The sequence below is a fragment of the Tympanuchus pallidicinctus genome, unplaced genomic scaffold (assembly GCF_026119805.1).
Source record: "Tympanuchus pallidicinctus isolate F22 unplaced genomic scaffold, pur_lepc_1.0 scaffold15, whole genome shotgun sequence".
NCBI classification, from domain to species: Eukaryota; Metazoa; Chordata; class Aves; order Galliformes; family Phasianidae; genus Tympanuchus; species Tympanuchus pallidicinctus.
This window is the reverse complement of record NW_026294669.1, coordinates 7,027,673-7,045,898: the sequence shown is the minus strand read 5'-3', so window position 1 is coordinate 7,045,898 and position 18,226 is coordinate 7,027,673. Positions and strand designations below refer to the sequence as shown.

Below are 18,226 nucleotides of genomic sequence, written 5' to 3'. Positions count from 1 at the left end.
CAATCTCTTAGGATGACTAAGCAGTGGTATGTTAGAGCCATACTTTTTTCTCACATACAATCCCTGAATTAAGGAAAGGACAACCATAAGAACACCATTAAGGGCAAGATGCAGGCTGCAGGTAACCTGCTGTGCATAAATGAGAAGTCTTTGTACATATTAGGATGATCTTCATCTGTTGGGCTGTGAATCACCTCCTCATCTTGTTTTCCAGAGTGTCTATGAATTTGTTATGCCTGTTTCATATGTATAGAGTTCAGCTATGTATATGGTCTGGTTTTTGTGCACTCATTCAAAAATAAATAAATAAAAATATCTAGAGGAAAGATAAAGCAAAAGGTAAAAAAAATACACTACTACTATACTGTCAAGGAAAATATAAGTGGAGAATTACAGTAATTATAATACATAATAGAGTCATCATAGCAGTCAATCTTCACTAGTTGTTTTTATGAATATATAGAAAATCCTGGGAAGGCAAGAGCAGCTTGTTTTCTGAGAAACACAGACATACAAACTGCAAATTTCAGTTATAAGACTTCACTTATGCTAAGCATAATTCCATTACTTTGTTGCTGTATTACAAACAAATGATCAAAAGGGGAAAACTATTTGCACACAAGTTCCTTACAACAAAACTGTAGTTTTGAACAGTATTATGAAGAGCACATCACCCTCCTTTGGGGACAAGAATCCAACCTCAATTTAGTTAAATATGGGAACAAAAATTTAACAGAATCTCTGCACACTGGTGGAAACCCATCAGAATTAAAACCTGAAAGGAATTACTTGTTACAGAGCCGGTCCTGAATTTCTCTGCATGGAAAAGCAGAACAAGAGCAGGTCCTCATGTTCCCTATAGTCCAACAATTCTAATGGAGCTCCCAAGAGTGTGGGAGGCTCCACTTCAGTCCTTCCCTGGGAGGCACAAAACTGCCAGGCTTTGCCTTGTAATATTCTCCTTCGTAGATGAGGGCATCTGGCTGATGCAGTCTCCTGTGTGCACTTCTATCCCAGAGATGTGAGTTTAATTTTAACGATATATTTCCTCTCCGCAATAGAAGTTGGCATTAAAAATTCTATGTGGATTTCAACTAGGGAATTCAACTAGTGCCATTTTTCCAATTCAAGACATGTCCCTTCTATAAAATGTTACACATCAGTGGCCTGAACATTAAACTTGCATAATTTTGTGTAAAGATAAAATTATAGTGCAACAGATACAGGTTTTTTTCTCATGATAGAGCTGTTGACACCAACGTCTGTCCAAGTTTGAAGTGACAGCCTCAACAACTGTTCCACATTTGATTCACACAAAACATACTGACAAGAAATCAGGTTGATCTGGCCAACATTGCCACCTGAAATATGCCTGCATCATTCATGTAGTCTCACCTCACAGATGCCTATTTCAGAAATTAACTAGCAAAACACTCCAGGCTTCACAACTCAGAGATGAAGGTCTTTTAGAATTTACATTATTTTATCTTTGTATTGAAGTTATCAGTATCAAGAGTCATTGCAAGTCTTCATAATCTCCTCTTCTCCTTGTAGCTAAGGCAGGTACATGAACACACATTTACATCTAGCAAGAAGGCTGAAAATAGACCTGAATTTTCTTAAGCACAAAGACACTCCAGTGAAACTGCAGCATGAACACATTACTGCCCTGGTGGCGATCTCCTGCAAATGGGACAGATATTCCCCATGGGGCTCTGTGCGCCATTCTTAAACCACTGAAACCTATGAAATCCTCCCTCCCGACCAAACCACCACCACCCAGCCAGTTCTTACTTGGCTTGAAGAGTCCCTCTAAATTCCCAGACTACCATTGTTCAAACTTTCTGCTACCAGTTAGAGAGTTTAGTCTGATGGGTGCCAAAACGGACAGAGGGACATGAGAAACGACACTTACCACTATCAGAAAGATATGGAAGGACTCAAACTCCTGCTTTCAGTTACACCCAGGACCAAAGAAACCTGAAGCATCCAACTATTAAGGCTACCCATAATCCCCATTCAGTCTTACAACCAGACTGCTTGGTGATGACTCAACAGCAGTGACCTCAGAATGGGTTCATTCTCCTCAACAAATTCCTTAGCACAGACACTCAGGGATGACTGGGCCTATCATGTTAGATGGGGATGGGGTCAGACTGTATAAAAGCCAGGATGTCAGTTCCCAGCAGGGGAAAGAATCTTCTCCCCACTGCAGTATTCTTTTAGATAGTTTACTTCAAAGAAGCACAGTGGGGCTCTGAAAAGGTTGTAAAGGCTTCAGTCATGAGTACTCATTTCCCCACAGCAAAAATTCTCTCCTACATTTTTTAATATATGACAGGACAGCTCCACTTGAAATTGATTTATTTCCTATTAGAAGTATAGTAAGAGTGTACAGTATGCTGAGCAAAAGTTTGGGAGAAATATGCCTTTTTTCAAGTCTACCGAAATACAAAAAGTCTTTTTTTACTTTTCTTTTTCTACTCATTATTTGGCTATAAGTGCTCCTGTTATCAGAAACGGCAGTTCATACACATTGATGTCATCTTAAATGCACCTGAGAGTAAAAAGGTATGTTGCTATCACCTTCTTATAGACAAAGGTAAAAAAAAATAGACAGATGAAGTGTATTTCCTCAAGGAAACAGAAACATTTGTGTCAAAGGAAGGAATCGAAATCTAATCTCCTGAACACAGTGCTTGAAACGGCAGATTGTCCTTCCCCTCTGATGCCATGTCTGTCCTGAGCTTTACTGCCCAACCTGACAATTCCAGAATTGTAACAAATCATGAACTTACCACAAACACTCTTCCTCATCTATTTTGATTACTGCACACTGACAGAAAAGCAGTTCAAAGAGAATCTGAAAGGCAGTGAGTGATCTGTAACCAAATAAGACTCTAGATATTTGGTAATGTGATCAAGCAGGGAACTGACTTTATTTTTTGACATCTAAAACACAAACTTAGGAAGAAGAGTTTGCAGTGGTGCTTGTTTTAGCTTTTTGGATTTCCCTGTAAAATATAGTAGTAGCTTGAATGACTGTAGTAGTAATATGTAAGGTATTGGTTTGGCCTTTCAAAGTTTTACTTGTAGCTGGATAATGCTCCCTTGAAAAATAAAATCTCATTCACTAGAACCCTTTCAACATATAAACACGTAAACAAGAAGTATGATGGTTCACATGAATTCAAATCACAAGTATTCACATCTACATTTATGTGAGCGTTCATTATAAATGTTCCCAGCGTTATTATTATGCAAAACGGTAACAGAGAATCTTATTTACAATCCTGCTTCTATAGTCATTTACCCTAAAGAAATCACATCATCCATCTGTAAGTCCAGCAAATTAAATTCCCACAGGGCAGCTAGCTCTATGGAAGGGGTTAGAATGTTTTGCTAAAAGTAAGAATCTTGACAAGACGTGACACAATATTGTAACAGTACTGTACAATCTAGGCTCTATCTTATTATTATTCCTCTGACATAATCACTGTGCAACATTTAATGTTCATTAGCAACAATATTTATTCTGGAGTCAGGCTTATTGATATTATAATAAGAACTCAATTTCATAAATCCCAGAACTATAATTAGATTTGTAAAAAACAAATATGCAGACAATGGTCAATAGATCAAAAGCATTTATTGCACAGATGTATTCAGACATTAATTTGAACAGAGTACACACACTAAAGCTAACTTAGCGTGGTGTCAGACAATATGGGGCATATGTTGATAAGTCACAACAGACATCTCCTGGCATGTCCTCATTTGTTACAAAATACATGGCTGTGAAACAGCACTAAAAACTGATTCTCAAGAGTACTGAGTGGAGATCGAATCGTCCTTATTACAGAGAGCAGGTATCATTCAGAATACCTTCTACAAGGTAACTGCATGATTATGAAGGATGGCTTTAAAAACAATGGTACTATTTACAGATTCAGTGAGTTCTGTATCTTTATAAGAAGATATGTGTGTGTGTGTGTATATATACATACATACATATATATATACACAGCATTTGGAGATCATGTCAAAAAAGTCTTTTTTCCTGTGTTAGCTCACATCTATACTTCACTTTATAACATAGGATGATAATATGGTTATCACGTTCCCAAAAAACCAAATATATCAGGGTATAAAGAAACTTTACCTAGGCTGTATATTCAAGTTCTATTTCCATTTGTGAATTACCCCTGTAAGTACATCAAAAAGTGGTCCAGGAGTATTTGAAAGAGATATAAATGAACAGTTTCTATTGCAATACTGGTGTTTCTTGCCAAACCTGGGATCAGATTTTGTAACAGAACTCATCACACATTTAGATTATACGTTTGTTCATGATTTCCACAGTTGATTTCAGTAACGTATTCATTATTTTCACAATGCTTTACTAATGTTTTTCTCATTTCAGATCACATGATTTTTGGCCAACTATGTTTTGATGAGTGTTTCAAGTATTATCTTCTGTTACACATGGGTGTTGTTGCCTAACTCACTGCATAGTTTTTGCTTCATCACTGAGTAATAAACATACAATACGCGAACCTATTTGTAGCCTACAAAGCAGTATAAGGGCTGAAATGCACTGTTTTCTATGTGAACAGAGCCATCCCTTGAAATGGAAAAAGAAAACAAATTCTTCAAAAATAACAAAGGGAATGGAAGGATGAATAATTCAAAGATACATTCAGAAAAATCACAATGCTCATGGAAATGTTCCATATTTTTACCTATTTTACTCATCACAGACCAGTACATGATGCAGTACATGAGCTATTCCTTCAGGACAGGGAAAAGCGTTGCTTCTGAGTCATGAATTAGGAAAAGGAATTCATAAGCAAAAAAAACGACATATTTGCAATAAAAAGCTATGAGAATTGATAAAGTACAAGCTGACTTAGTTGCCATGAGTAAAATTAAAACAAGCAGTAAAACTTCCCCAAGAACAAGAAGAGAACAGGAAGAGAGGGACATTGTTATGCAATGCAAAGCACAAGATTAAAAACAATTCTAGAGTAACAGGACCCTAAAAGATCCTGGGACAGAGATGGCTATACTCCATCTAACTCTGGTCTGCGGAATGAGCCCCAACTATTACCCAACAGCTTCAAAGAAAGGCTCATGTCTGGAAACAAATGAAAAAATATTAGAGAGCAATGTGTTAGGTGGAAGGGGCTCTCTGCTAGAGCTGAAGGGAAACAGTGAATTGCTTTTCATGTCACTGACTGGGCAAAACCTTTTCTTGTGATGGACTGAAAAGAAGCACACGAGATCTTACACTAAACACACCATTCTCGTGACCGGTGGGTGACAACAAGTGCCTGGGTCAAAGAAAAGAAAAAAACACCAAAGAACAGAAATCCTTTCTCTTTTCAAAAACTATAATGCAAATAAATCATGAAGGAAAACTTACACTGAAATATACAAATATTGAAATTGGAAAGATCAGTTTAATTCCCTTTTAGGGCATCAGCACATGCATGAAATTTCTACTTTCAAGAAGATCACACAGCTAATAATTTTCTGCTTTTAGCCTCCAAAGAAACCTACAAAACACCTCATCTTGACTGAAACAAAAATAGTATTTTTCCTCTCTTGTTGCAAGTTCAAAAAAAAAAAAACCACAAAGAAATTAAAACCTAATTGTAGTATCACCTTAGTGTGGTTTCCAAGGTAAAACACTGTATAGAAAAGCTGGCAATAAAATGTTTCATAAACAGTCTGTTACAAGCAGACAATCAAGGAATCCACCCAAGGTAGAGTAGAGAATCAATGCACTTCAGAATACCCAGTGTAGTGGCAGGAGTGAGCAGAGAACTCAACCAAGAGGAGGGAACTGAACTGAGTTTTGGTTTCACATTCCAAAAAGGCAGCAAGTAAAATATAGATGCTTTCATAACCAGTTTCTGAAAGCACAATGTTCTATATTATCAGTTCAACAAAAAGTTTAATTCATCCTGAAATTAAATTTTACAGGCTATCATTTTACCAAGAAAAATTGATTATTTCAGGAGGTTAACTTAAAAGATTTTTTTTCTCTTCAATCCCAGCTTAAAATGAAAATTCAATTATAGCAATAAATACTTGTTAATACACATTTTTGTTTAGCTATATCGCTGTACTTTTGCTCCTTCTGTAGGAAAGGACTATGGTAACTAAACCTTTTGAAAAGCTTCTTATCAGAAGGGTTGATGCCCTGTACAGACTTTCACACATGATTTCAGCATTTTATATCTTCATCAGAAATGCTTATTTTGTTTAAAAAGATAAAGCACAGACCGCCTTCAGCAAGTGCTTTTTAAAAAGGACTAATGTGCAGAATATCTGATTATCTGGGCAGTAGATCATTCTTGTTTCCAGAGATTTTCCACCACCAGAGACTTCCCACCACTTCAGATCCACTGCTTCCAGAACACAGCAGTACACGAGAGAAGTGTACAACCCTCCTTTCTTATAAGCATCACAAACTGACCAAATTCCATAAAAAAGCTCTGAAATCATTGCTTTCTTAAAATCTGTCCTGAGATACTTTCCCTCTACCCCCAGTGAGGCTAATAAAATGCATGTACCACAAGCAGTAAGAGGAAATTTTGCAGCTTGATATGGAAACCTCAAACTCAGTAAGAATATGAGCTGATAAAATTTTCCATCCTAATGTGAAGGTCAAGTTGTCAAAAGCATCTATGTCTTCTAATATGGAATATAGAATATATTACTTAAAATAACAAACACTTCAAGAAAGTCTTCAAACCTAGTTTCACTGTCCCATGAAAGCTCAGAAAGTAACAATTGCGATAATAATGTCAATAAAAACAAAAAGCCTTTGACTATGATGAGAGAACACCTGGAAAAATGTAGATGGTATCAGCAACCATTCGTAAGTATTTGTAACAAACAGAGGAAACGCTGTCCAACACCTTTATCTCAGCAGTGAGACTTCTGTTTTATAGAACTTTTTCTATTACAAGAAAATAGGTAATAAGTCACTACTACCTGATATGCCTTCATGATATTGACAGTTCCTTCTCCATTCTGGCCTGGGGATCCTTGGCTCTGTAGCAGATTTCTCACCGTTTCCTCCATTCTAGAGAATGAAAATATTTATATAAGTCAACTGCATGGAACAAAACATAGAGCTGCATTCAGTGTTTTTGTTCTTTACAAGAGCCAAGCGCATCCACGGCTACCATGAAATTAATATTTAAAGGAAATCCTGGCCTTATAATGTTCTCAAACTCCATGTTATGAATAACACATTAAGAGCACTCTTTTATCTCTGAATATGCACAGTAATTAGGTGCATTGTTAAAATCCTACTGTAGATCAGTTACAAAAATTAAAAACAAGTATTAGCAACAAGCTCACCTTGTCAACACTATAACCAAACAACATGATAAAATTACTGTCATTTAGGAACAAAATCAGTCAGATTCAAAAAGAATCTGCTGTGTTTCTAGCCAATTGTTAGCTTTGCGCAATTTAGACAGACTGTCAAATACATTACCAGTATTTACTCTCTTTGATAGGTGCAGCAGTGTGTGCCAGTACATTTGTTTATGGAGGCACAGCTGCTCAATACATTCACCTCTTTGCCCTTTCAAAGGGATGTAAAAAGCAAGTGTTGTCTACAATCTGGTATTACCATCTCAGGAAAACATAATCAACCTTGGTTCCATCAGTGAAAAGAATGTTTGCACTCTCATTTTGGAAGGTGCTAATGGCTATCATCAAAAGCTGTCTTTGATCTTCCTCCATTCATTGAGCATGATAGAGCTAAGAACAGCACTAACCCTCCTGAACAGAAGGAGCTCTGCTCCTTCAGACAGCAGGACCACTGTAGGAACTAGAGAGGTAAATAAAGGTAAATAAAATCCTATAGGCAGAGTGGATGTCACTGAGAGTGATCGCATGTCCAGTCCATGGGACTGAAGCAGGTTTCACCTCTGCAAGTATGGGTAACAAGAGGAAGAAGATCACAACAGAGCAACAGTGATGGACAAAGCAAGGAAGAAGGAGGGTTGGAGGGTTTCAAGACAGAAGTTGGAAAAGTGACATCCAGCTGCAGCTCCTAATGCTTCTCCCTCATCCACATTCTCACTCCCATGGCACTTCTTCAGCTGTGCAGAAGCAACAGTTTTCCTCATCTCCATTTTTGCATTTTCTGTTCTTTTCCTTGAAGCTGCCTCAGTCTGGAGACACAGCTGGAAAAACAGCCCAGCTTGGAAGAAGGCCTGGGAAAGGACAATGCTATGGGCTATGTGTGAAGTGACATGCAGGCAAGAGAGGAGGATTAACACCTTGCTCCACATTGCCAGATAGGCTGCACACCAGCAGCCTTGAAAAACGCTGCTACTCCCAGGCACATCAGACTGGAAACTGCCTGCTGCTGTTCATTTCTGCGCTGCCTGGGGAAACTGGGACCTTCTATGCACCATTCTCTGCAAATGCAATTGAGCAGAAGAATTATTCACAGCATATCATATTTTTTTTTAATATTATTTCTAAGGTAACAATCCAGTGAGACAGCAAATATTAGCTAACTGCTCTGGAGAAAGGCCAATAGCATTATCTTTATAGAAACTATGTCTGCCTCAAAGCCTTTCTGCTCTTTCAGTCTTATCAGAATGAATGGTGTTGGCTAATTTAGCAATAATATGATGTTTTACTGGGTTTTCTCCTTGCAAGTCAGCCAGCTATGCTGCTTCTTGAGAAGCTGATGCTGTGAAGTATTCATTCTGCCAAGATGCCCACTGACATTTTCCTTATTCATACGATGGGTTTTTTGTCATTGATGTGCAGACTTCTACATTGCCAGAATGCCCACATAACAGTTGGACCATCTGTTGACCGAATGTGAATAAAAATAAGCCAGGTCTAATCTCTAGTGCAGACAGTGGTGCAGTTTTTCAGTTGCAGATTGCAACCATTTCCGCTCACAGGCTGACCTTAATCAGACTCCCCTTACACAAAAGAATACATCTTTTTGGTTCATAATGTTATATATTTAGTCCTCACTGAAATATTTCTTTTCTTCATATACTTACTATTTCGTTTTTTAAAATTGATGACATAGTATAATTCTTATTGTCATTACTATGTTTCTATACACGTACAGAAAATATATCCTACAGAAAGCTAAACAAAATTAATAATTAAAAATCAAAGAAAGAGTGGGTTCCACTTTCACTAAAATGAGACCTTTTTCCATTTAGGCCTAATAATATTAATGAAAATGAAGTTTAGTTACATACCAGTATCACCAATAAACCAACTCAGAATAATCTTGAAAACTTCTTGAATTCAATGGGTCATTTCACCTTCAATCACATTCAGGACAACAGACCTGTCCTATCTAACTGCCTTACAGTGTGTGGTTTGCACACTGTCTCATGTGCCAATTAGAAATAGCACTGAGTAGCACATAGATTTCTAAACAACAGAATACAATTTGCAACATGACAAAGCTCTCATTTAAACACAATGCAGTCTTCTTGTTTTCTTTGCTGCTATTATTACACTTTTAGAACACTGACAGTCATGCAGCTGAACCACAGCTATAGCAGAGATACCGCCCGTGCTGTCATGTCACTATAAAAGCAGCAAGGAGAGAAGATCTCGGTATCCATGGAGCATCCAAAAACAGAAAGAGCAAACCAGTTTCTGTCAAATATCGTGTATAAATATGCTTACAGTCAGATTTACTGTAGAGCTCTGATGAACAGTGCTCATGCAGCTCACAAGCTGCTGCTTCTTCACCAACACCCCAGTTTGCCATTTTATAGTTAGGATTGCTTAACCAAACATGGCACAGAGTAATAACTGAGGCTTGCTTCTCATAAATCAGAATCTCTGGAGCCCGAATTAATGGCACACTAATTAAAAAGTGATTGCTACATTACAAACTATAACAGTTTCCACAGTGTTAAAGAATACAAAAGTTGTAAACTGAACATAAAAAATTATAATAGCACGCTTTGTTCCCTGAACAAAGCTTCCAGAGCACATGTACATTTTGGGAGAGAAACACTTCAGGAAAGGCTATCTCTACACACCACAGGGGACCTTTCCCCCTTCTGGTAACCACTAAGGTCACCTACTCTTATTTATGGCTCTAATATGGTGGATGGACCCACTACAGCATTAAGCACTTGCTTATCACAGCCAGCATAGCTATCCCCCATGCATGTATTCTGTCTGCTTACTGGCTGATGCTAGAAAACCTGTTTTGTCAAGGATTCTGTGTATCTTACATAACTATCAAGCTGTTACAATCTGCAAAAACTCTCTCTAAATCTCACCATTCTGAGACATTCAAAAAGTCTACTTTTTTCAATCACTTTAAGAACATTTATTTTCCCCCTTTTTTTTTTAGTGTTAAGTGTCTATTCATCTGAAGTATCTCAGTACCATTAAAATTCCTCTTACATTTATTATTTGAATAGAAAATTGAAGTTTTCTTTAACTGAAGTGTTCCTTTCAATTTATTAAAAAAAAAAAAAAAAAAAAAAAAAGATTTTCTTCAGGAGAAAAACAAATGAAATCCATGTTTGAGACAAGATTTAAAAGTTTCTTGTCAAAACGCCAGAGCAGAGAAATAGTCCTCTACCAGCCCTAAACCAAGGATAAATTTCTGAAAGCATTAAACAGAAGAAATGAGGCACTCTGAGACTAGAATATGCTCATGGAATACAAGAGTTTAAAGAGCATAAAATATTAATGTTACTGTGGGAAGCACTATCAGGTTCTCATCCAGAATATTATCTGCAATTGTTATCATCAGTGTTCGGGAGCAGCTCACTCACAGCGCATTTGCTGAAAGGCAGCTCAGAGGTTGTTTGCAGGAGCAAGAACTTGTGTTGTGAGAAGAGATGGAAGAACGGATCTTCCTGAACCTCAGAGAACAAGGGCCTACCATGGCATGACTTCCACAAATGAATCAGTGTGAAAAAGTAAAATGGGAAAGAAGACTGCATCAACTTAAGGTCAATGATTGATAAAATAAAATGGAAGCTTAGTGGTTTGAAATACTTACAAATAAAGTTAGCTGAAATTAGAATGTATTCAATCACTGAAGAGACTCTGAGACTCTGAAACTGTTCTGCCAGGCACGGTAATTGGATGGAAAACCTAAACAGCTTTAAGACAGTTGAGCAGTTTATGAAATTAATTAGATAACAGAGTCAAAAGCTGACGAGTTGAATTTATGATTCAAAGGTCCTTGCCTCCTGTAACAAAATCACTCATTCCTACATTTTAATTTGTAATTTGTCCAGTGCTGCTGAGAGAATATAAGGAAATCGATCAAACTGCAACGTGTAGCATTTATTTTGCTCGTGTTTCTGCATGTTTCCAGGCACGAGGGCCAAGGGAATCGCTGGAAAAGACGAAACGTTGTTCCCTGGCTGTGGAGCTGTGCAGTGGCCATGGATGCTCAGGCCTTCCCTGTATTGTTTCTGCAGCTCGGATCTCGCTCAGAAGCCAGGAACTGCCTACAAGGACCACTGGGCTACAGGATACTTGCTTGTTAAGATTCTTGACAGTTTCTGACAGCCCTGCTGCCTCCATCTCCTGCCTGACCCAGCTGCTGACATCTCTCACAGTTTGCCACAGTAATTTCACATGTGGGGGATTTTATCTGACCAACTCTTCACTGTACAGCACATGTTTCTATGTCCTGTTTCACTGCAGCTGAAACTCCTTCTCTTCTCTCCCCTGCAGCATATCTCTTAGAGGTGTTTGATCTCTCCAGAACTGAAACCTTTTCTTGACAAAGCAAGCTTTCTTTGAAATAAAGCTTTTCCATAAATACTGATCTTCAATTCCCCTTTTAGCAGAGGGGCTACACACTGTATATCCTTCCCTCTGTTCAGCAGCATCCATGCAGCCCTTTTTACATCTCTCCCTTCAGGGGACAGGTAGCACGTAGCTGTTCCTGCTCCAGAAAGTGCATGACAGTTCAACCCCTTCTCCTGTGACCTATTTCCTTCAGTATCTCTGCAGGCTGGCAGCTGCCTTTTGCTAGGTGCTATCACCTCCTCTCTTCATCACCCTCAAGCTGAGGTGACAGAACTTGGTGGTTATTTCAAAGTCACGTCACAAGAATTCCTTCAACTTCATGCTGACTTACAGCCTTACAGAGATGTGTCCAAAGCTTTCTGCACACATTGCAGCAGCTGAGGTTTGCATTTCAGTCTTTTCCACTTTTCCATGTCATGCAGCAGGCACACAGCTCTTTTGAAAGCCTTAGAGAAAAATACTGGTAACAGTTCCTTCTGCATCTTTAGCTTAACTTAGTTCTGTGTACTTTAAATTCTCCAGTGGGTATCTTCTTCCAGCTCCTGCCTGCACAACAGTGATGCTTCCTACCTCTCCCCTGGGCCATCTCCTGATTTAGTCTCTTCATTTCAATATTTTGAGTTACAAGGACTCCAGGCCTCCCTGGAGATGTGGCCTGGCTTTCAGGTCCTTGAGCTCTCTGGCCCTTCGTACAGACTGACCATGGACTAAGGAGCATGTTCCCATGTTTTCTCAGCCTTCAGCCTCTTTCAGGCCTTTCCCTACATCCCTGAGCATTTCCAGGAGCTGGGAACCAGGTGGCATTTTCACCAGCTGGGCTCTGGCTGTCTCTTTTCAGTCTGCAATCTGTTAAACTTTGGTGGCAGACTGCTCTGTTCCAGTCCAACCTTCCAGCCCTCTCTCTAACCCACAACACAATCAAACAGAAAGCTTCTCTCTGACAGCTCTCAAACAAATTTGTTTGCTCACTCATGAACAGTTTCAAACTGGATTTGAATCACATCCAGATGAGGCTGCCTGCTCTCCCCAGCTTTCTCTTGACCTGGGGCTCACCTGTGCACTGAGGTGAGTTCTAGCTGTGCCTACAGCCCCAAAAACCTTGGCCCTCCTATGCAAGACTTGGAGATACCAGGCAGACATGATCTCTCCTTCCTGGGGCTCTGTCTGGTCCTGTTGCTCCCAGGGAACCTGCAGCACAGTGTCAGAGCGTTACCTTGAATGGGCAGGTAGCCTGGAGGCTTACAGCAGCTTCTCCAAATAATTGAGGTATTGAAAATGGATTTTATAAAAAGCAAAGAGAGAAGTAAAAAAAAGATACATGATAAACTTTAAGGAGAACTGACAGATGGGAAATGTTGAGGCTCTAAACCCCATGAGGTTTTCTCTGCATTTTCAGTTCTGCTTAGGATACGATACCGGTACATGCCTTAGAGCAGTGTGCTAGGCAAAGCCTACAGAATGCACAATATCTAGCCTTAGGACTTCAGTTAGAAAATAAAGTAATATCCTCTACAGCAACAGAAATACATATATAATGTATGAATTATGCTCATACAGTCTGCTCTCAGTAAGGGTATACCTCAATTCACAAATACTACGCAAATCTTCCTCCTGCAGCACCAGCCCGGCCTCTGAGCAGCCAGCTCAGCCCTGTGGCATTTCTTAGTGGCAGATCCAAACTGCATAAGCTGATGCTAAAGCATTCTTCTGAAAACATACTCAAAACGTACTCAAACTATTGCCTGCAAAGCATGCTACCTACAGAACAGCTACACATATAAAAATACCAAAGCATTTTGTGCAAGATGAAGAGAACTACTGTTTGGCCATGCCAGAATGGAATAGGTCTCAATCCTTACTAACAAGGGGAGAAGAACCCTTCCTTCAAAAGCAGAACTTCCTCAGCTGCTCCCTCGAGTACACCATCTCACCCTTGAAAATCACAAGGAGCTGAAGCACTGAGCACAGCACTTAGTTAAACCACTGATGACTGAACCCACTGTAAATTATAAAGGTATCCCTAAGATAATATCTATGTCTTGAGCCTCAGATAAGTAGTGTAGCATTTTGAAATGCCTCAGCATTGGCATAGAACTACTCCCACACAAGTCTGAACTCCATTATCATGCAATGGCAGAGCTGACATTCTCTGAAACTGCTCTAACGACTGTCTGAGCCAGGAAATGTTGGAAATGTTTCCACCGTCTCTTTCAGCCATACAGATTTCACTCATTAAACATACCTAGAGCAAAAAGTTTCTGAGCTGCAATAGAAACCAGTGATAATGTTTATTTCTGCGTTGCCAGATAGACAAATGCCATATGGACTGTATGGGTGTCTTCCATCACCAGGCCCATGTAAGATTTTGTAAGCTACAGGCATGGAGGAGGATTAAACAAAATACAGTCCAAGACTAAGCCTCACAGAAAAGCTTCTTACAGGCAATGGAAAGGATTTCTCAAACATTAAACTGTCTCTCCTTCAATTCCCCAGTAACACTTTTTAGAACCTTAGGAGAGGAGATATTTTCATTAGTTGTAAGTGGATAGAACCAGACATGTAGAGAAAGCTAATTCTCGTGTCAGCTTAAACATATGCTCATAAGTTAAAATTTTATTCACGCTGGAGGCAGCAGAAATAGCTGCAATGTTTCAGCACATCCAAGAGCATCTGAAGAATTTCATAAAACTGCACAACCAGACTGCAAGTATTTCTAATTTCAAGTAATTTGTTTTTATGCCTCTTCATCCTCTTTTGTTATATTTTAAGTAATTATTTGGTTTTCCATATTTGCAAATATACAGGTAAGTGAATGGCTTTATCTACCAGCTCCCCCAAACACATACTTAATTTTGTACATATGAGCATCCTGAAACAAACTACTCCTGCTTTAAAGAACCTGTGAGTATGTAAGGCCACTCAAAACCAAAAAGATTTAGGCTGGTACTAAAACCACCTGTGTGTTGATGTAGCTACATAAATTTGTTTGTGTTTTCCATGAATAACTGCAAGGATGCATGGAGGGAGGCAGGTTTTGTGGGGTTGGAGCAGTACAGTGAAGTACAAGCTGAAAATAGGGACTGTCAAGGTGAGCATTTGCAGAACTGCCCACAGTGCAAACCCACAGTGCAAAACACTGTAAGTGGTTCTCCAGCATTTTCACACTGCACAGCCCACCACTAAACTTTTATGCTCAAACTGCAAAGCATCCAAGCATCTGAAAAAGTCCTATGATATGTTAAACATCAAATTCATGGAACCAATAAATCACAGTATTTTCTTTACTGTATTGTTTTTCTCCTAGATATCTGCATCCTCCCTGTACATGTACACCACTACTGGCAATAAAATACATGTTTATATTTGGAGATAGATTCATTCTTTCTTTTCCTTCACAACACAGCTGTGAGAGCTCTTGTAGTAACAGTTCCTTCATAATTCACACGACTGGGAAATCCATTGCAACAGACATTTTCCCATTAGCAAAAACAACCACAGTAAGAATCCAAGGATGATCTATCACAAAGTGGAGTTTGTTTCTGCAACTGACAGATCAGATTAGCTTTAATTATCATAACTCACCATGTGCTAACAAACACGGTTATTCTATTAGGAAGATCAGTGATGTGAGTCCTCATCCCAGGACGTACCAGAACTCTCCTCGTAAGTGCTCTGAGGCCCATAGCTGTTGTGCCATGATTATGCAGGTTAACATAACATACCACATTGACAACTTACAGGTGAATAGAAAGGCACAGCAAGGTTAAATAATGCAGCTAATATTAGTGTTAGAATCCAGGTCACCAACTGGTAGCTGTGCTGGTGCGAGCAGCAGGTGACACCCTCTTTGCTTCATATTGTTCTGTGATATGACAACAAATCTTAAGCTCCTTCCATCAGCAATTTGAGCTCTGTGTCTCACAAAGTTTGGAGTAACTTCAAATAAATTGGCAGTTTTCCTGTCTCTTTGCTAACATGTTAATGTTTCACACATTTCAATGAATAGCTTATGCTCACATAACCTTAAACAAGCCATTCAATCTGGAATGAAGCATGGCACCAAATATTTCGTTCTGTCTTTTTACCATTCCGACATTTCTACTCTTCCACATTAAAATGAAACCTGGAGGATTTGTGGAGCTATATAAAGAGATATCTATATCTCACCACTCTACAATTGTTTAGCAATTAAAAAAAATTCAAAACGTTTAAAATATGTAATTATTTTGATTAAGTGGATAGAGAGCATGCATATTATTGCTGTGCAGAAAGATATAAATTCTTTTGATTAAATGACTACTAAATATGCATATTGTTAAAGTTGTTCCTGAAGTTTCATTATATTTAATTCCATGCAACATGCCCCAGTGCCTTTAGAACCAAAGACTGGAAAATTTACTAAATTCTTGTGCTATTTTTCCCCTTAAAAACTATTTGCGAGTTTAATGTCTATAAAAAAAACTACCTACTATGCAGCGAACTGGAATCTAAAAAAATAAAGATTCAAGGGACCAGTCCTGGTTTACGTTCACTATAACTTAGGTTAAAAAATCAAAACCACAAGAGAGGCACCAGCCATTTTCTGACACGTACCACCTGCTGCAAAGGGACAAAAGCCAATTCCTGCCGGTATTAACTACCCAGGATTCACGTGCATCAGGACAGATTCCCACTTTCAACTGAGATATCCCCCCCTCAAAATGGATCACCTCATCAGATGTTCACAAAAACAAAGAAGAGCAAGAATCAACACAACTGCAGGAAACACAGACTGCATCCCAAATATGAGTTGCCTAAAAATACCTTTAAAGACAATACAGAGTCTTAATAATTTCTTTTCATCTTTTCCACTTTGGCGCTCAGAGTTACGGTTTATAAAGACTAAAATTATAGAAGTGAAAAACGGAGCTCTTCAGTTCAGCCATGGCTTCCTGAAAGCCTCCAAACCTTCACACACAGGACAAGCAGAGGTGGATGAAATGTGCAGCACAGCCCTGGAAGAAAGCAGTTTCCTAGTCTCATGGTGCACAGCTGAAAAGCAGCTTGCCCTTCTGGAGGTCAGACTCAGTAAACAGCAACATACACCTACTACCAAAGAAACCTAAGATGTAAAACGTCTCTCCCAGTCTGAAATTCCAAGTGCCTAGAAAACAACCACGAAAACAAGTCATGTTGGAAACACAAGAATAAAGCTTTACAGGTTATAGATTCCTGAGCTATGGCTACATTGCAAAAGGGCCTAACCAATAAATAGACGGTTGGAATTATGGCCTCCAAGGGCTTAATTACCTGTGTCATTAGGTAGTGGTAGTCTCTCTAAAATGATACTGACTGCTCTTCTACAACTAAGCAGTTGATAATGAGGTAATAAAAAATACATGACAACACACAGAGAACAGGGCTGGAATAGTGTCATAAGGAACATCATTAGTTTTGATGCCAACGAACAAGTAGGGCTGAATTAAAACATTTGCAAACTGTTCACAAAAAAAAAAAAAAAAAAAAAAAAGACAGAAATATTCAGCCATTAATCATCTTCAGTGTTCTTCCTTGCTAGATGTGCAATACTTACAAAAGCAAAGCAAAGAAGGAATGAATATCAAGGTGCGAATAAGATGCAGGAAGAAAGAGTAGCAGCTGCATTAAAAAAAAAAAAAAAGGAAAAAAAAAGAAAAAAGCAAGGACACTTATGCCTCTCTGTTAAGTGCCATAAAGCACTTTCTGAATATTTCTGATCGCATTACTCTGTCAGAGCTATTATCCATTGCATGAAGCAACAACAGGAAACAAAAATGAGATCACACATGCTCAAAATGCCAAATTCTACACTATTGAAACTCACTCCTTTCAATTGCATTCTCTTGGAGACTAACTGAATAAAAATGTGAAAATCAGTTGTATTTCTCTGCATATAATTTGCTCTGAAACATACAGAAGGAACACTGTCTCTTTTGTCCTCACATACGCTCCCAATTTTCCTCTTTCTGAAGTTATTTCCCTGGTAGCAGATGCAGTGTCTGAAATCTCTCTTGCTTCTAAGTTCAGGAGGAAAGCTGTATAATGCCAGTAACCAGATGAGAAGATGAAAGGACACTTCAGAAGGATGGCCACTGTCAATATGGAAATAATAGCAACAGGAATATAAGGTTGAGTAAAGGGATGTGGAAAACTTGTGACTTGGGTTCTCAAAGTAGAGCAACTGGACAAACTAAGATTTGGGTCAGAAGAGAGAAGGAAATGTACAAACAGATGAAGTTTTGAGAAAGTCAAAGAGTGAATGGAAAGGAAGATCCTTATGTCTTGTGTAAGGAGCACAAGTAAAGAGAACAACAGAATAAATGATGTAAGAGAATTTTAGAAAAAAAGAAGAAAAATACAAATGTAAGGAAGCAGAGCAGAATGGATCAACAGGAAAGGT

General features: G+C 38.7%; 1 protein-coding gene across 9 annotated transcripts in view; it reads right to left on the bottom strand.

Moving 5' to 3' along the window:
• NCKAP5 (NCK associated protein 5) overlaps positions 1 to 18,226 on the bottom strand; it is a 377,529-nt gene that overhangs the window by 135,265 nt on the left and 224,038 nt on the right. For all 9 annotated transcript variants that reach the window (XR_008204905.1, XR_008204904.1, XM_052676201.1 and 6 more), the window contains one exon: positions 7,006 to 7,096. Coding sequence is in view for 7 of the 9 variants with exons in the window: in XM_052676201.1 (XP_052532161.1) it covers positions 7,006 to 7,096 (91 nt within the window). In the remaining 2 variants the exon portion in view is untranslated. The remainder of the gene's footprint in view (positions 1 to 7,005; positions 7,097 to 18,226) is intronic.